General features: G+C 44.1%; 1 protein-coding gene across 1 annotated transcript in view; it reads right to left on the minus strand.

Annotated features, from left to right (window-relative positions):
- LOC126474478 (trypsin-1-like) overlaps window positions 1–18,229 on the minus strand; it is a gene marked incomplete at its 5' end in the record, with an annotated part of 39,894 nt that extends 21,665 nt beyond the window's left edge. The window contains 2 exons of the mRNA XM_050101951.1: window positions 15,466–15,503; window positions 18,201–18,229. Coding sequence (XP_049957908.1) covers window positions 15,466–15,503; window positions 18,201–18,229 — 67 coding nt within the window. The remainder of the gene's footprint in view (window positions 1–15,465; window positions 15,504–18,200) is intronic.
- Between the last annotated feature and the right edge of the window lie 2,456 nt (window positions 18,230–20,685).

The raw sequence follows: 20,685 nt of genomic DNA on the forward strand, positions 1-20,685 counted from the left end.
CCATGTAAACACAGCCCGTACCATTATGGAGCCACCAACAGCTTGCACAGTGCCTTGTTCACAACATGGGTCCATGGCTTGGTGGGATCTGCGCCACACTCGAACCCTACCATCAGTTCTCACCAACTGAAATCGAGGCTCATCTGACCAGGCCACGGTTTTCCAACCGATATGGTCACGAGCCCAGAAGAGGCACTCCAGGCGACGTCGTGCTGTTAGAAAAAGCATTCGCTGCCACAGCGCATTAACGCCAAATTTCGCCACTTTATCTTAACGTATACGTTCATCGTAAGTCCCACATTACTTTATGCGGTTATTTCATGCAGTGTTGCTTGTCTGTTGGCACTGACGACTCTACGTAAACGCCGCTGCTCTCGGTCGTTAAGGGAAGGCTGTCGATACTGTGTTGTCCGTTGTGATAGGTAATACCTGAAATTTGGTATTCTTGGCACACTATCGACACTGTGGATCTCGCAGTATTGTATTCCCTAACGATTTCCGAAATGAAATATGCCGTGTGTCTAGTTCCAACGACCGTTTCCTGTTCAAAGTCTGTTAATTGCGACCGTAATCACGTCGGAACCTTTGCACATGAGTCACCTGAGTACAAATGCCAGCTTCGCCAACGCACTGCCCTTTTATACCTTATGCACGAGATACTATCGCCGTCTGTATATGTGGATATCGCTATCCCACGACTTTGGTCACCTCATTATATATCCCTCAAAGGATATTATGTCCAGAAGTAAGGTGAGCTGATTACGAAACAAACTTGTTTTCTTATTTTTTACCAGACATACCAAACCACCTTCGTATTTGGCGTTCACGCTAGTCTGTTTGTGCAAGACCAATTAATAGGCTTAATGAAAAACATCATTTGGGCGAAATATTTTCAGGACGGTGCTTACCACCACTTCTTATCGTACACCAATGAGCCAAATCATTATGATCAACTGCTTAAGAGCGTGTTGGTCCACATTTGGAACGCGATAGAGCACCGATTCTGCATATCATGAATGCGCCAAGTCCTTGCTAGGCTTCTAGAGGTGTGTGGCATCAGATGTCTTCATACAGGTCACGCAATTCCCGTAAATTACGGGTCGATGGTTTTTGAGGGCGGAGCTGGCGCCAGATAGTGTTCCAGATGTGTTCCACCCGGTTCAATCAGGCGAATTTTGTGGCTAAGATATCAACGAGTTCACTATCATGCACCTCAAGCCACTGCAGTACGATTCTGGCCTTGCGACACGGACAGTTATCCTGGTAGAGGATACATCGCAGCTGGTAAAGTCATCAAAAGATTAAGGGAGGCAGGTGGTCTGTAACAATGTTAAAGTGAAACCAGTTTAAGCTGGTAAACAAATTAGTTGCAGCTGTAGTCACCAGATGAAAATCCGATGCAGTACACTGTTTATATGACGATATGAACATCTACGTCGTCGTCTGACAAGCCATAACGTGAGTGAACAGTATGTCCATCGAGAAGGGACACCATGTGCTGTTAGTGAAACTGTTTTGTGTGAGCTGTAGCAATTACAGTGCTGCATTGAGAGTATCGACGACTGAAAGGTCTGAGGAAAGATCCGATATCATTAAATGGTTTAAAGAAGATGATAATAAAATTCGTGTGGCACCTTGAAGAGAAAAACGCCCCACTGCTGCGGAATGTACTGACGAGATTGTTCTTGCTCTAACTGGCCACCCAGCTCGTGCCACAGGTAGTGCTAGCGCTCGTGCACTGCCACGAGGATTGTCTATCCCATAGTCAACAGTACAGAAAGTATTTCAGTCTATTTTGTACTACGAGGTGCGACCATAATGTAAAGAGACTGACGTGAAAAAAATGTTGCTTACCGTTTTAGTCAAGTTTAGTGTTGTCTCCTTCAAAGTAGTTCCCTTCTGATTCCACACACATTTTCCAGCACTTCTGCCATTGATGGTAACATTTCTGGAACTCATCTTCTATAATATCCTCCAAGACCCTCGTCACAGCTTTTTGGACATCTTGTGTTGTTTGAAAATGGTATCCCTTGACCGCCGTTTTGACTCTTGGAAATAGAAAAAAAGTCGCATGGAGCGATATCTGGTGAATAAGGTGGCTGTGGTAGTACTGAAATTTGTTTTGAGGTTAAAAATTGCTTTACTAACAGGGCAGTATGGGATGGCGCAATATCGTGATGCAGAATCCAGTTATCAGCAATGTTGGCACGGACACGAAGAACTCTTTTACAAAGTCTTTCTAAAATATCTTTGTAGTAATATTGGTTAACTGTTTGTCCAGGAGGCACCCACTCTTTATGAACAATTCCCTTGGAATCAAAGAACAACACAAGCATGGATTTCACTTTTGACTTTGACCAAAAAAAAGGCTCTCAGCACTATGGGACTTAACATCAGAGGTCATCAGTCCCCTAGAACTTAGAACTACTTAAACCTAACTAACCTAAGGACATCACACTCATCCATGCCCGAGGTTGGATTCCAACCTGAGACTGTAGCGGTCGCGCCGTTCCAGACTGAAGTGCCTAGAACTGTTCGGCCACACCGGCCGGCTAACTCTGACATGCGAGCTTTTTTTTGGTCTGGGTGATCCCTTTGAGCACGATTGCGGACTTTGGTGTTTTGTCTCTGATTTGTACTGAAAAAACCAACTTTCATCACCAGTGATAACACGGCTCAACAGTTCTGGATTGATTTCCGTTTGCTCTAACAGATCGGCTGCCACATTTTTCCGTGTTTCTCGCTATTATGCTATATGGTTTTTGGGGACCGTTTTTGCACAAATCTTTCTTTTATTATTTGACGAACCGTTTCTCGATTGATGTTCAGTTCTTCTGCAATCAATTTCACGCATTATCTTCGATCAGATCGTACGAGTTCACTAAACATTTTATGCCAACGAAAAGGTTCAGCTCTTGACATAAACTCCTCTCCAAAAGCCTTCTGAAGCATGCCGTAAGCTGTCGTCGCGTTTTCACCCAATTTAACGCAAAAAGAAATGGCATACCGTTGCGCAATATTATGTGGTTCCATTTCCGTGACGAGAGACAGAAACACGTGTTAACTTATTACAGCACAACTCACAACTGAGCAGTTGCATCGATGTGCCATTTGGACTAGAAGCAGCTTATAGACCAAGGTCAAAGATATTGTGCCTACGCAAACCTGCAGGGTTGCCACATCTTGCAAAGAAAATCAGTCTCATTACTTCATTGTCGCACCTCGTAGCACCTGTACAAGATCCAGACGGTAGAGCAACTGAAACTTCATGATTTGCAACTATGTTCTGAATTTGCCTTCTGGTTTCTGGCACAGATCAAGGTTGATAACATGTGGGCGGGGCGATATTCTATTGAGTGACGGGGCACATTTTACGCTATACGGTTCAGCAAATACACAGAACTGCCAAAATTGGCGTACTGTTAAACCACGTGTTGTGCACGAAGAGCCACTGTACTCGCCATGTGTGACTGCGTGGTGTGAATTGACAAGCATCTTTATTCTGGGTCCGTTTTTCTTTGAATAGAATACACCAGGGGGCCTGCCAGTAGTACCGTAATGTCTGCACGTTATCGAGATCTCCTTGTACAGCACGTGGTTCCTGTTCTAGAAGAGCGCAACTGTGTGGAAATCACTGTTTTCATGCAAGACAGGGTAACGTGCCTTGTCGCTCGCCCAGTGAAAGCTCTGTGTAATGCAAATTTCCACGAGCGTGTTATCTCCAGAGGTTTTCCAGATGCATGGCATGCAAGGTCACCTGATCTAAATCAGTGAGACTTTTTGGCTCTGGGGATATCTAAAAGTGCGCGTATACCAGATACAGGTTTGGTCTCTATCTGATCTGAAGACCAGTATACAGGAACACATTGCTCAGATTCCACCGGAACTGCTGCGAGCAACTGTTGATCGTGTCGTTTACGGATGAAGCATCTCGTCGGCGTCTCCAGTGCTCATATTGAACAAACTGTGTAAACGACGTTTAGTAATAAAATCAACTACATGTCTTTCTCACTTGTTTGATCTTTACTGCCCACCTCCCTTTCCTATCCAATTACACTACCACCCAACAATTTCAATACACCCTGGTATTTCAGATCTACAACACAAATCAAACGTTATTTCTCACAAAATATACTTACATTAACTTCCACATATGCGAGTATAATACAGTCCCGATCATTGTATTTTACTTTCATCAAAGTATTCTCCTTTGGATTTAATGACTGCATCACAAACTCGAGGCATACGGTCAATCAGTTTTTGTAGGTATCATGAATCTATATGAGTCCACACATCCTTACCAATATTACCGAGATGTTCCTTGCTGGAAATATTAACTTCCCTAATACGTCTGTCCACTTCATCCTAGACCATTTCAGTGGGATTACAATTGGGGCTTTGGGACGGCCATACCATATCATTCAGTACTTTCTGTTTTTCCTTTGATGTAATGTAGTTCGCACAGTATGCCGACCAATGTTTTCGGTCATTATCCTGTTGTAAGATGAACCCTTTCCCTATTAAGCGCAATCCTCTGCGTATTGCATGATACTGAAGTATGTGGTGGCACTGCTTCTGATCCGTACATCCTCCTATTTTCACAATGTCGCCAACTCCGGCTAAACATCCCCAAACCATAATAGAACCTCCACCGTAATTAACTGTAAGTAGAGCACACTGCTGGGCTACTCTTTTCCCTATAAATCGGCGAACAAATATTCTGCTTCTGGTTCCAAAGATCTCGAACTTCGATTCATTGGTGAATAACACCTTCGTCCACACTTCCGATGTCCAATTACGATGTTTTCTAGCCCATTCAAGTCTCTTCTGTTTATTTATGGTCCTTAGAAGGGTTTTCTCGCTGTGACACATCCTTTCAAGCTGGCTTCAGTCAATATCCTTTTTACTGTTGTAGCAGATATTGTTGGCGTGTTCATTTCTACCAATTCTGCACAAATTTGGGGCGCTGTTTTGAATCTATTTCTCTTACTGGGAATACAGATGTATTTATCATCACTTTTAGTTATTTTACGAGGTCGTCCTGGTCACCATTTTCTGTCGGTGAAGGGTGTATTGTACTCCCCGTAGAGACACACTACACTGTTTCGCAGTTTGGCGAACAGATAAACCTGCTTGGCTAAGCGCTACAATTGCAGCATGTTTTTCTGTGGATATCTCCACTCGTGGAGCCATACTAGCGATGTGCACACTTCAGTGTCATGAAGGAACTGACGTGCAGGAACCACATGTTATGTATCGTAGCAACGCTTGCCGCTCGCTGCGAACATCGCATCACTACAGGGAACAATACAGGTGCACCAAATGCGGCGTCCGTCGGCAAATAGGTAAACAAACATATCTGATAGGTACATAAACAGAATGAAACTTTCACTCTGCAGCGGAGCGTGCGCTGATTTGAAACTTCCTGGTAAATTAAAACTGTGTGCCAGACAGAGACTCGAACTCGGGACCTTCGCCTTTTACGAGCAAGTGCCCTACCAACTGAGCTACTCAAACACCTCACAATCTTACTTCCGCCAGTACCTCGTCTCCTACCTTCTAAACTTCACAGAAGTTCTCCTGCGAACTTGCAGGACTAGCCCTACTGGAAGAAAGGATATTGCGGAGACATGGCTTAGCCACAGCCAGTGAAGTCTGAAAGGTAGGAGACGAGGTACTGGCGGAAGTAAGATTGTGAGGACGGGTTGGTAGTCGTGCGTGGGTAGCTCATTTGATACGGCACGGTAGCTCAGCGTGTTCGGTCAGTAATAAAAAAAACTGAGTGATTGGATCAATAACGAGCTTCAAAGGGCGTCTGGGGACGTCCGCCACGAACAATTGCAATAAACTATAACGAACAAAATGAGATAAAAAAAAAAAATTGGTAGAGCACTTGCCCGCCGTGGCAAAGGTCCCGAGTTCGAGACTCTATTCGGCGTAGAGTTTTAATCTGCCAGGAAGTTCCAGGTATAGAACGTTTATGTACAGAACATTGTTTGTTGGATACTATTGTATCTCGATGACCACAAACAAAAATCATGACATATGTACAACTGTTGTACTATTCCTTTGCTTCCCAACCGTACCCACGGTATTAGACCTTATCTACACAGAACTAGATGTCATTTATTGGGTGTATTAAAATCAAAGAGCGGTAGTGTACAAATGGAAACATTACTATACATCTTTCTTGCATTCACAGCGCCAGACTTACACTTAGTAACCAAACTTGAAACAAATTTTTTTCCAGCGTAAATCGGTACCGCATTAACGCATTGGAATATCTACCAAGTTCACTACCATACGATAATTATAGCTCACACTGGACCTCTGTGAGTAGCTGAGCTATATTTGTAACCACCCGATATGTTTCGATCAGCTATTCGCTTGGATGACGGTATATCCAGGCACTACCATAGACCTGATAAAACAAAACGAGATTCATCCAGCCGGACGACACACTTACATTGATCCACGGTTCAGTCTCCATTATCCCGCGCCCCTGCAGTCGTAATTGGCGATGTCGTTGGGTCGCCATGGGAACACGTAAGAAGTCGTTCGTTGAGGAGCCTCACGTTCAAGAATGTGCGCTGAGCGGCGTGCTCCGAAACATCAGTGCCTGCACCAACATTATGCTCTGTCGCCAGATCCGCCTTAGGTCGCCGCCTGTTCTACTTTCAGAGCGGGCAAGTATCCGACCTACACGTTCTCTGCTGAGGCAAGGACGTCCAAAGCCTTGTCGCTTACTCGTGGTTCCATCGTCCTTCAAGATGCTCAAGATGGTAGCATGAAAAGAGCCGAGATGCTCATTCGCAGGTACCAAGGCGCAACAATCTGCCATTTTTTGAGTCGTTTGTGTCAGATTTTCGTTTTGGACCGCACGCATGTTACTCGAATTATTCCCCATTCGTGCCTGCTCCAGTTGACATCCTCAGTCAGTATGTATTTTATACGCTATATCCAAGAATTTTTTACTAGCTCATAGAATAAACTAAACTCGTTGTGCCTGATTGTGTACCATGTACGAAGTGTGAGAGAAAAGAAACGAGCCTGATTTTTAATCTACCAAAGTTTTTATTTTCTTAGAACGTCAATATTGTCCCCTTCAAAATATTTCCTTTAAGCAGTTGTACACCGTCGAAGTCGTTGTTCCCTGACCTGCAAGCAGTGCTGAAAGGTTTCAACTGGTAGGGTCTTTAACATGTCGGTCACATTATTTTGCATCTTCCCCAGAGTCCCAAAATAACGTCTTTTTAGGAAGAGAAAAACGTCACAAGGACTCGGATCAGGTGTATATGGATGCTGTGGAAAAACAGAAGCGCTTTTTGATGTCAAAAAAATCCGTGATGGAAGAAGCCATGTGGCACTGGGCGTTGTCATGATGTGTCTGCAATTTTCGACCTTACTCAATTTATCCTTTTTCTTTGGACATGCATTGATCTCCAAAGGAACTTTGCATCGTAAACAGAATAACACAGGCACTGCAATATCATATTTATCTGCCGATACCGGGCAAGCGACTTTCAAGAACAACGCCTGACCTGTTAGGGAATATACATAATGGAGATACGCGTACAGTTCGTAGACGCATGGTTGACGACATATGGTAGTTTGGGTCTGGCCGTGAGTCGTGCACGGATAGCCAAATCGTAAGGCCCCGCTCGTGATAGCGGGAAATCCAAGTTCGAGTCGCGGTCCGCCACAAATTTTCATTGCCGTCATTCGATCCTACAGCTGATCGTTGCCCTTATTCGCAATTGCGAATTCATTTGATGTGTGGTTGACAATTTGTCCTGGAGGAACAAATTCTGTATGCTCAATAGCCCTATTGTCAAAAAAGAAATCAATATTGTTTTGATCTTTGATATGCTCAGTCATGTTCAAAACTTCGATTGAAATATGAAGTACGGTAAAAGTGTTTAACAGGTTACACATCATCCTTATTGTTAAATGTCGGTCTCGTCTCACAAGAGTACACACATGTTCGACGTTTTCGTTGGTTTTTGAAGCTGAAGGTCTTTCTGAGCTACGTTCATCTTCAGCGCGTTCTCGGCTTTCCAAAATGATTTTTGCCAGCGAAAAACTTGTGCTCTTGAAAAGGAATGTTCCGCATAGGCCTGTTTTAACTTTTCAGAGGTCACACTAGTAGATTTCCCAAGTTTAACACAAAACTTGATGGCATAACGTTGCTCTAAGTGCCGCTGTTCTATTTTCGAAACACACAACTTCACTGATGTCGCTCTTAAAAATCACGTGATGGCTCTACACAGCTAGAACTCGGATTGAGCATCTGGAAGGGATGAACACACAGGTCTACACAAGTAGAAAAGTAGAACAACACAGCAGTGTTGTCAAGTTCATTACTTTTCTCACACATTTCGTTCTTTAGGCCACGTGCTTTCTGTGCATCACTTGTTTTCCACATGTCCCCAGCAGATGGCAGCATCTGCTTAAACAAAGTTATTTATCGCACTCTCGGCATGTCTTCTAATAATAAATGTAATTTCTGTTTGTTTCCAGTAATTTTGGACTATAACGCGTTCGTAATATGTTGTAACAGCTAATATACCGTACATTACCGAATAAGTAACCGTTTATTTCATCATAACTCTCTCTCTCTCTCTCTCTTTCTCTCTCTCCCCGCCCTCCCCCCCTCTTTTTAATTTTTTTTTTAATTTTATTTTTTTCCCCAATGTAGCAACGAATCTACATTCAGCAACGACCTATATTTTCACAGTCAGAGACACTGTTTTCATAATTTCTAGTTGTTTAATTCTTCGTCATTGGCTATCCGACTCCTCGTGAATCACGCCATGCTTACTGACAGTCTGTGCACATTTCATGAGAAAATAAGAGTAATAAGACTCCTTTTGGCTGATACTTTGAGAAATACAAACATATATAAATGTATAAAACACATTTTGTACATGGACTAAAAAGTATCTTACAAACAAAACGCTACAGAGCAAGAGAGAATAGTTCCCACTTCAGAAGGAGACTATGTCACATAGTGAAAAAAAATTAATATTGTGCAAACTAAATACCAGTTCTGGTGTCTGTTTGGTGTAACAAAATATGTACTTAAAGTATCTGTCAAAATACAAAAATAAATCAATTTACTCTATTGCGAATAAAGAGAGATATTTCCTTAAAACATTGATATTTTCAGTGCTTTCTCAAAATGTCTGATATTTAACTGTTAAGCACATTAGGTGGCGTGAAAAATCTGAATTAACGTTAACTCTACAGGTGGCAAAGCCCAAAACCAGCCTTTTATAATATGTGAAAAGTCCTTAAGAGGGGCGCAAACCGGACTCATTGGCTGTCTGAAGAATTATTTTCAGCCAAGTTAATAATTGAGCCAGCGGCCTGGCCGCAGTGGTAACACCGGTTCCCGTCAGATCACCGAAGTTAAGCGCTTTCGGGCTTTGCTAGCAATTGGTCACGTCACACCGTCCTGCTAGCAATTGGTCACGTCACACCGTCCAGTCTGCCGAGCGCTGCTTTCGAGCGAGGTGCACCCAGCCCTTGTTGCGCCAATTCAGGAGCTGCTTGATTGAGCAGTAGCGGCTCCGGTCTCGTAAACTGACAACGGCCGGGACAGCATCTGGTGGCGCCTTAGGCCGTCGGTCGGTACTCTTGGGTCTTCAAGGCCTGTGCGGATGGTGTATGTTTGTTTGAAGTTCATAATATTACACTTGTACCACCTAATATATGTGACTGTGTGAGGTGGAAAAGAACATACGAAGATGGACGCTGCTCGAGTTGAGAAGATACCAACCTTGTCTTCATTCACGTTTTATATGCTTTCCTTAAATCACTTCAAGCAGTCCTGCGACTGTCATTTACGACCGACTTCCTCATCCTTTTCCAAAGAGCTTGTGCTCCATTTCTAACGCCCTCGATGAAGTCGCAACAAGATATCTTTTTCCTTCCTGTTTTCGACCTATCAAAGAAAATGAATCGATTACAAAGACACGAGACAAGCATGGATTCCCTCAATAGAAATGACTACTTTCTCGGACAATGCAGTCTGTCGAATTGTGACCGGTAAAAGCAGATATAGGCATACACATTTAGCGCTTCCTCGGCTGCAACAGTGTGTTCTATTTGTTTCACTAAGCTCCGAAGATCAGAATAACTTTTCCAGGGTTGTGTATTACTGTCAGTTGCCGTTTAAAAATAATAAAAAGGCTTCACCTATCTGTAAGTGATAACATACATTTTGATTTCATTCTGGGTTTTACGTTATTGACAGAAAACACTGTGTCGAAGTAAACACTCAAGTACGATAACCATCACAGATTATCACTACTTTTGAATGCTGTCTGGTAGATAAGGTATAAAAACGAAATGTTAACGGTTGATTACCTGATGAGCACTCATATTTTGAAGCTATTTTCAAACTGAATAGTGATCATCTCCAACTCCAAGTGAAAGCAGATCTCGTTTGCAAAAAATACACGTAGACTTGAACGGAAAATTACGTAAATAACAGCTTAGGGTAACATGAAGCAATTGACACGGAAGTGTAGTCTGCTATCACCACAGTGGGATGCATAAAAGTGTCACAACCACCACTTGCGCCATCAGTACGGAGCGGATGTTTGAGAGAAAGGCGGCAGTTGCTACTGCGTGAGTGAAGAAGACTACCGAAATACGCATCTTGGTAGGGTATTCGCCAGATGAGCTGCGATGTGGAATCACTGGTATACAGAAGGCTGCAGTGGCCACGTGGTTAACGGTTTCACCTTCTGTTGCCTGCAGATGTAGTAACTATTTCTAATCACAAGAAGGGTCTTGCAAGGATGTCTAGGTTTAGAACGAGTCCCGTAATGAAGCCGTTTTCTCGAAGGAACTGGTGTAGGTCTACGACCCATTCCTACTGTATTGCGCTTCTGTAACATCCGATGCACTGGTGATAACCACCGAGCATTGATATTCACTTAGTTAGTTGATAAAAATCATTTGCAGGATTTATATTGAAATAATGTCGAACCAGCCAGTTTAAAGGTGCATATTGTTGTTCTTGTGTTCTTCAGTGCAAAGACTGGTTTGAGGTAGCTCTACATGCTACTCTATCCTGTGCAAACCTCTTCATCTACGGGTAACTACAGCAACCTACATACTTCTCAATCTGCTTAGTGTTTTCACTCATGGTCTTCCTCTACGGCCGCGCGGGATTAGCGGAGCGGTCTAAGGCGCTGCAGTCATGGACTGTGCCTCTGGGCCCGGCGGAGGTTCGAGTCCTCCCTCGGGCATAGGTGTATGTGTTTGTCTTTAGGATAATTTAGGTTAAGTAGTGTGTAAGCTTAGGGACTGATGACCTTAGCAGTTAAGTTCCATATGATTTCACACACACTTCCTCTACGATCTTTACTCTCCACGGTTCCCTCCAGTACTACATTGGTGATTCCTTGATGCCTCAGAACGTGTCCTACCAACCGACCCCTTCATCAGTCAAGTTGTCGACCAAATTCCTCTTCTCCCCAATTCTGTTCATTACCTCCTCGTCAGTTACGTTATCTACCCGTCTAATCTTCAGCATCCTTCTGTAACACCACATTTCAAAAGCTTCTATTCTCTTCTTGTCTAAACTGTTTATCACCCATGTTTCACTTCCATACATGGCTACACTCCATACAAATACTTTCAGAAAAGGATTCCTGGCATTTAAATCTATACTCGATGTTAACGCGTTTCTCTTCTTCAGAAATGCTTTCCTTGCCATCGCCAGTCTACGTTTTATATCTTGTCTACTTCGAGCATCATCAGTTATTATGCTCTCCAAATAGCAAAACTAATCTAAAAAGGAGGTGCTGCATATTATGAATCGTTAATACGATTAAGGGGTGAACAAAATGTCTTTGTTTGAAAGGCGTACGGTCCAGAATAAGTATGCCAATCAGGCAAAATCGCTGTGAGCATTGAGGCAATCATCCCACTGACGTACGAGTTTGAAGATATTCGTTTGGTAAAACACTGTGTCCTGCAGCGTGAAGAATTCCGTAACTGCCTGTTGCACATCCTCGTCCGACAGAAACCGTCGACCCTTCACTGCCTTTTTTAGAGGACGGAAAGTATGATAATCGAATGGGAAAAGACCAGGTTTATAGGGCGAGTGCTTGAGTGTCTGCCACATGAATTGGCGTAACGTCTGCGTTACAAGCCTTCTGACATGGGGATGTGCGTTATCATGAAGTAGCAAAAAAAGGTTCAAATGGCTCTGAGCACTATGGAACTTAACATCTGAGGTCATCAGTCCCCTAGAAGTTCCCATGAAGCAGCAACACCCTTTGTTGCGCTCATTCCGCAACGGTAGTTTCCGACGTGTACGCTGCCCCATACACATTGATTACCCGACGTATATCTACCGACGTCTGTCCTTCGGCAGCCAAGAAAAGAATAACAGCACAACGGTCCCATCTCGACGCATTTGGTAATAACGTCGTCATAGTTCACGCTTCCGTATTTATCGCACCCTCGTCGGAAAGATACGAATGACACACTAACTTCTTGCCTACACGTTGGTGCTTATATATCGGCATCGGAGTCGCGCTACGTTACAAATACGCTGCGGCAACGCACTCAAACGGAAAACTTTTGCTCGCCCCTTATACAGTGAAATGACAAAAGTCATGGGATACCTTGTAATATCATGCCAGAGCTCCTTTTGCCCAGCATAGTGCAACTCGACGTGGAAACGACTCAGCAAGTCGTTGGTAGTCCCTTGCAGAAATACTGAGCCATACTGCCTGTACAGTCGTCCATAATAGCGAAAGTGTTGCAAGTGCAATATTTTGCGCACGAAATGATTACTCGATTATGTCCCATAAATTTTCGATGGGATGCATTTCGGGCGATCTGGGTAGCGAAATCATTCTCTCTAATTGCCCAATATGTTCTTCAAACCAAACGCGAACGACTGTGACCCTGTGACATGGCGCATTGTCAGCCGTAAAAATACCATTGTTGTTTGGGAACACGATGTCGACGAAAGGCTACAAACTGTTTCCAAGTAGTCGAACATAACTATTTCTAGTCAATGATCAGTTCAGTTGGACCAGAGTGCTCAGTCTATCCATGTAAACGTAGCCCATACCATTATTGAGACGCCATCAGCTAGCACAGTCTCTTGTTGACAACGTGGGTCCATGGTTTCCTGAGGTCTGCGCCACACTCGAACCCTACCATCAGTGTTTACCAACTGAAATCGAGACTCATCTAACCAGAACACGGTTTTCCAGCTGTCTAGGGTCCAACCAATAGGGCACGCTCTTGACCACTGCGTATCATGGAATACTGAAGTTCAAATGGTTCAAATGGCTCTGAGCCCTTTGGGACTTAACAGCTATGGTCATCAGTCCCCTAGAACTTAGAACTACTTAAACCTAACTAACGTAAGGACAGCACACAACACCCAGTCATCACGAGGCAGAGAAAATCCCTGACCCCGCCGGGAATCGAACCTGGGAAGCCGGGCGCGGGAAACGAGAACGCTACCGCACGACCACGAGCTGCGGACTGAATACTAAAGTCCATACAGATTTCCGAAATCGAATGTCGCATTCGTCTAGCTCCAAATACCATTCTGCATTCAAAATCTGTTAATTCCCGTCGTGTGTCCATAATCACGTCGGAAACCTTTTCACATGAATCACCTGAGTAAAAATGACAACGCCATCCATCAGTGCACTCCCCTTTTATACCCTGTTACGCGATACTACCGCGTCTGTGTATGCATATCGCTATCCCAAGACGTTTGTCATCTCGGAGTATGAGGGTACACATTGGTCACGGAAAAAGTTACAGAGGCCAGGAGTGGAAGGCCTCTATGGTAGGTAGTGGAACTTGGTTAGCAGAGATCAGGTGGCCAGTAGTTCATCATCCTGGATGGGATATCAATGGAGTGGTAAGTGGATGCCCGGAAGTCGTACAAACATATGATCATGAAAACCATTGTTAAAAATTCATTTATAGCTCAGCAAACTAAAACAGTCGTGACGATGCTTTGATAAGCCAGTGTGCCCAGGACGTAAGTTGCAGGCAATCTTTAAAGAGGACCAGACATCAGCAAGCGGTCTGGCAGCCTGCAGCGAAGAACGGGCGGTGGAGAGATGACGGCAGCGATTCGGCAAGGATGCTGATACAGGCAGTGGGCGGCAGTCCAAAACGCAGCCTGGCTGCTGCACATGACGAGGCACGCTGAGGTGAGGAGAATCACGCCAGGGACCCAGTGTGAATGAGATGTCTCACTGCAGTAGTAGTGTGTGGCCATGCGAGCAGAGGCGAGCACAGTAAGTAGTTGGCACACACAGCCAGTGGCAGCTGAGTGACTGCACAGCCCCTGGCTCGAACTGTAGGCCTCCAGAGTAGCCGGCTGACAGCAGCTGAGGTAGGCCCGCAAGGGGCCCGCCTGTTGGAAGCGCTGAGTTGGCAGCATTCGTCTCATTGCCAATAGCAGCGCTGAAGCTAGCTGCAGAGTTCAGAGATAGTGTCTTCTCGATACACGCAGACTCGACTTGCAGACCATTGTACGTATACCCTCGGAAGTGGTGGTGGTCGGATTGCAATAACGCTATATAGATATGGTATTTATACAGGATTAGCTCGTTCCTGTTTTGCTGAAGGATCGGTTCTTATCACCTAAGCCACACCAGAGCCACTGCTTCACCTGCTCCACCCTCCTCAGCATCTGACAACGAAAGAAGGCCGCAAGTATACCTTCGAGCCGTACGATATTGTGTTTTTCAGGGTTTTTAGCAGCAGTACACGATGGGTGCAAGGCGAAAGATCCTTCGTCGACTTGGCACATGCATGTATCTCATTTCAGGCGCCGACGGTTTGCAGCGCCGACATCACAATCAAATTCGCCACTGTCAGATGCACTGTGATCCTTCTGTCTCTTCCGTGAGATTCACGGATCCCGAGGACAGCGCGGCCGCAGCAGCTGCCAGTCGACAACGCGGGACGACTCCATGGAGAAGGAGCCTTCACCTCTTCTGCCTCCTCTCGTCCTACCGATGGAGCTGGACCCGCACACACCGCAGCAGCCGACGCCTTTACATCTGGTTATGGGCCTCAAGAGGTGGACGCGTACCCTTCTGGTCGTTTTCCGGGGGACTTTTCCGCCAGAGCGAAGACCAGATGGCGGGGTACGACCGGAAGCCTGGCGTCCCATGCAGCCACAGCTTCCGGTCCAGTACAGCATCTACACTCCTGCCTCCCCCTCCGTTGTCGAGCTCCCTATACTACGACGGTCAGTCGCTTTGGGGGGGGGGGGGGGGGGGGGGAGGCAGGAATGTTCCGGCGTAAAAGTGAAGCGACAGCACGGCGGTCAGGAACGGCAGAGCAGAGATGGCTGTGAAGACGACGTCAGCCAATGGTACGCTGACCGACACCTCTCTAGGATGAGACCGAGACAGTAGCGGCTTCTAGGCGAAGAAAAGATTAGCGCCGGGACGCCTGGCCGCGCCCCAGTTGAAGACTTTGTCAATAAATAACTAGATTCTTGAACCCAAACTCCCTTGTCCATTTAGGTTATTCAGACTCCCATTCCTTTATAGAGCAAACACGTCTAAGAACTAATTGACTAGGAATGCATACTGAAGTAAATTCTTCACTACATGGTCGTCTTGGATATTAGCGTTTCAGCTCTACGGCAGCGACTTAGGAACTATATTGTTTCACTTGTAGTAGTAGTGTATACTGAAGAGATTTTCTTATTTTGCCTGTCGCCCATGGCTTGCGATACACCATTGTAAATTCTCAAAGTTAAGTATTGTCATTTATCTTACTATAATAAAAACTTACTAATACGATTTGCTTGAATTGTTGTCTAGCGATCCGAGAAAGCAGGTTTCCTAGGCACCCTATATTAGACGAGTGGGCAGGACACAGTAATTTCTGTTTATAATCATTTGCAAACAGCAGCCTTGTGCCTCCTCCTGTACTAAATTCGGGAGTGGCAAACTGCATGCAATGGAAATATGGCAGTGGGGCTTGCTGGCCAGTGGAGGTTTCCTTTCTTCTCTCTCTGGGAGGCTAGGGAGATGTCTTTTAGCTTTCCTTTCAGACTTAGTTGGCTGGGGTGAATCTTAATGGCAGAGACGAATTTTCCTTAAAACTGTGTCATATGATTGGTCCTTTTGTCTGTTGGTTAGAAGCTTCGAGAGCATTCTGGTAGCTTTCAAATGGTTCAAGTGGCTCTGAGCACTATGAGACTTAACATCTGAGGTCATCAATCCCCTAAAACTTAGAAATACTTAAACCCAGCTAACCTAAGGACATCACACACGTCCATGCCCGAGGCAGGATTCAAACCTGCGACCGTAGCAGTCGCGCGGTTACGGACTGAAGCGCCTAGAACCGCTCGGTCACAATGGCTGGCTTCTGGAAGCTTTCTCTATTCCGAAAGAACCGAGGGCAACGAAGCCCATGCTTTTTCCAACCACTTTAATTGTCTTAGCACATCACGTTTTCCAGTGTTTGTAGGCGATTGGTCCATTTGCCGTCCCCTCCATAAAGAACCGACGTCGAGGACTGTGTCTGGTACAGGAAAAAAAAAAGAGATTAGGAGAGAGTGTTGCTTACTGTGAGGGAAAGGTGAGTGTGTATGTTCTGTTGAAACGTGGAGACGTAATTCTAAGTCGGTTTGGATTTTGTAAGTTAGAACGTGCTCAAATTTGTGGGTACCAGCATCTTCAGGCATAGGAAGTGACTATGTGTCTATTTAAATGATGTCTGCATATGAAACTTATAATTCCGAATGAGACTTGGCATCGTGAAATCAGTTTCTTGGAGGGCCTAGTATCCATTTTGCGTAGACACCCCATGTTGCTCTTGGTTAGTCTTGTACCGCTCCTCGCTTTTAAAATCACTATATTCAATTAGATGGACAGAACATTTATTCATTTTATCCCCGTCATGACAGTGAGCGGGTATCTTATTTTTCTTCATGGTATGGAAGAGTACATGATGTTCTACCAGTGTTATTTAGTTATCTGCCATTTTAGCGAGAGAGATTTCGGCCCTGCCAGTCTAAAGTGTTCCATTATTTGGTATTAGGTGGATGCTTCTAGTTTTACTATCAGTGCTTGCCACAATTTTCCCCATCTACCTTTCACTGTCGATTTGATAGTACACCGCTAGACCATGGTAACGAATCCATCCTTAAGTAGGACATAAAACCTATGTATAAAGGGCTTTCCACTGCTGATCGTTTTACGAACTGACTTAATTCCGCTAGTTCGTGTTTAAGTATGGAACTACAGATGTTACGATTTGACTGTGAGCAGTTCTGATTATGTTCTGTTCAGTGTTAAACTTTGTCAATAAATAAGTAGATTCTCGAACCCAAACTCCCTTGTCCATTTAGATTATTGGGAATCCCACTCCTTTATAGAGCAAACATGTCTAAGAACTAATTGGCTAGGAATACATACTGAAGTAAATTCTTCACTGCATGGACATCTTGGATATTTGCGTTTCAGTTCCGTTTACTTTTGTTTGGGCAGATGCATTAAAATCATATGGCTTAAATGTTTCATAGCCACTACGGAATCTGCCACGACCCTGCACATGTAGTGAGTCAACGGTTATAAAAGTGATCTGGGTAAAAATGAGTGTCACGCTTCGTTTTCGGTTCCAGCATGTCAGGGTAAATTCATTAAAGTAGAAATTTAAAACTCCCCATATCAATGCCTCAGTTTTATCCGCCAATATCAAGTGAATTAACCGCACTGTGTCAGTACTGAGAGGTGGCAAGTAATCATACAGGAGTTTAGCTGGGAGTGTCCAGCAGAAGAACTTAACGAAGGCCTTAAGACGTTACATGCTTTCAAATGGGCTGAGTGTAGGTTGATTAGTATATCTCTTCTCTGTGATGATGCTGGCGACTGGCCAAGGTCATTCTCTACGAGATACTGAAAGCAGGACTTCAATAACTGTATTTTGTTTGCTATTACACGATTCTTGACTGTCAAATTTTCTATCCAATAAAAGGTTGGTTGGACAGTGCCTGCGAAACCTACAATTATGGATAAAGGGCTGTACGGAGAAAGGTTAGGGACCATGTACCATCATGTGTCATTTCCTGTTACTACGTTATCGACATAAATACCTTTGAAACAGGTAGGCCATTTGTAGTCACAATCACAGTTAATTACCACAGTTTGAGTAAGATATCAGATCCCAATAACAGGGCAATAAAAATAGGTAGGCCCTGATTAATAAGAGTTTCAGCTAAAACAAATTATGAAATAGCTCTTAATTTAATTAAAACGAAACAGGAAGGCTTTCAATAACAACAGCTTTAGTTAAGTAAAATTACCAAATAGAAAACAGGCAGATATTCAATAATAACAAGTTCTGTTAAGAAAAATTACCAAACAGAAAACATGCTGGCCTTCTTTAATAACAACTTCAATTAAATAAAATTACACAATGGAAAGCAGGCAGGCCTTCTTTAATATCAGCTTAGTTAAGTAAAATTACCAAATACCAACAGGTGGGCCTTCAATAATAACAGCGTCAGTTAAGTAAAATTACTAAATAGAAAACAGGCAGAAGCAAAATTACCAAATACAAATCAGGCAGGTCTTCTTTAATAATAGCTTCAGTTAAGTAATATTACCAAATACAAAACAGGCAGGCCTTCAATAAGAAAATAACAGTTAAAACATCAAAATCCAAAACTTAACTGAAGTTCACGAATCGAAGCTAAAGCTTCCCAATTCCAAAGGGGGTCCAGAATTCAGCACGCACGTCCCAGAGCTGGCTACACATGAAGACAGCCACGGATTCAAATCCGCCCACAAACATTCCCAGTAACCACTTGCTGGACTCAGTGCTCAAGATGCTTGAGCAGGTGCTCGCCTTAATCGCTGGGCGGACTTCTCACACCGTCGTCCTCGCTCCTTTACCACTCTCCAACTCACCATGCCACAACACGCCCCGTCCCCCATCAACAACCTCGAGCAAAGATCTTCGTAGCCCCAAACCAGAGCGACATCACCTGACAGATCGAGTTAGGGGTGCCAGAAATTCTAAATGCGAGACCAGAAACGCCACCACGGCTCAACCTCCCCTCCCCCTCGCCCCTAAACCAATGAATCCCGATCCATCGTGCAGAAGAAGGAGGGGAACGTTAATTAACGGGCTTAAGTTAAGCCGATTAGAAAACTGCTGCAGAAGCAAAGGGAACTTCACAGCAAACATAAACATAGCCAAAGCCTTGCAGACAAACAAAAATTACGCGAAGCGAAATGTAGTGTCAGGAGGGCTATGCGAGGGGCGTTGAATGAATTCGAAAGTAAAGTTCTATGTACTGACTTCGCAGAAAATCCTAATAAATTTTGGTCTTATGTCAAAGCGGTAGGTGGATCAAAACAAAATGTCCAGACACTCTGTGACCAAAATGGTACTGAAACAGAGGATGACAGACTAAAGGTCCAAATACTACATGTCTTTTTCCAAAGCTGTTTCACAGAGGAAGACTGCACTGTAGTTCCTTCTCTAGATTGTAGCACAGATGACAAAATGGTAGATATCGAAATAGACGACAGAGAGATAGAGAAACAATTAAAATCGCTCAAAAGAGGAAAGGCCGCTGGACCTGATGGGATACCAGTTCGATTTTACACAGAGTACGCGAAGGAACTTGCCCCCCTTCTTGCAGCGGTGTACCGTTGGTCTCTTTTAAGAGTGTAGCGTTCCAAAGGATTGGAAAAGGGCACAGGTCATCCCCGTTTTCAAGAAGGAACGTAGAACAGATGTGCAGAACTATAGACCTATATCTCTAACGTCGATCGGTTGTAGAATTTTGGAACACGTATTATGTTCGAGTATAATGACTTTTCTGGAGACTAGAAATCTACTCTGTAGGAATCAGTATGGGTTTCGAAAAAGACGATCGTGTGAAACCCAGCTCGCGCTATTCGTCCATGAGACTTAGAGGGCCATAGACACGGGTTCCCAGGCAGATGCTGTGTTTCTTGACTTCCGCAAGGCGTTCGATACAGTTCCCCCCAGTCGTTTAATGAACAAAGTAAGAGCATATGGACCATCACACAAATTGCGTGATTGGATAGAAGAGTTCCTAGATAACAGATCGCAGCACGTCATTCTCAATGGCGAGAAGTCTTTCGAAGTAAGAGTGATTTCAGGTATGCCGCAGGGGAGTGTCGTAGGATCATTGCTATTCACAATATACATAAATGACCTTGTGGATAACATCGGAAGTTCGCCGAGGCTTTTTGCAGATGATGCTGTAGTATATCGAGATGATGTAACAATGGAAAATTGTACTGAAATGCAGGAGGATATGCAACGAATTGACGCATGGTGCAGGGAATGGCAACTGAATCTCAATGTAGACAAGTGTAATGTGCTGCGAATTCATAGAAAGAAAGATCCTTTATCATTTAACTACAATATAACAGGTCAGAACTGGAAGCAGTTAATTCCATAAATTATCTGGGAGTACGCATTAGGAGTGATTTAAAATGGAATGATCATATAAAGTTGATCGTTGGTAAAGCAGATGCCAGACTGAGATTCATTGGAAGAATCCTAAGGACATGCAATCCGAAAACAAAGGAAGTAGGTTACAATACACTTGTTCGCCCACTACTTGAATATTGCTCACCAGTGTGGGATCCGTACCAGATAGGGTTGATAGAAGAG

Source organism: Schistocerca serialis, chromosome 4, assembly GCF_023864345.2.
Source record: "Schistocerca serialis cubense isolate TAMUIC-IGC-003099 chromosome 4, iqSchSeri2.2, whole genome shotgun sequence".
Lineage (NCBI taxonomy): Eukaryota > Metazoa > Arthropoda > Insecta > Orthoptera > Acrididae > Schistocerca > Schistocerca serialis.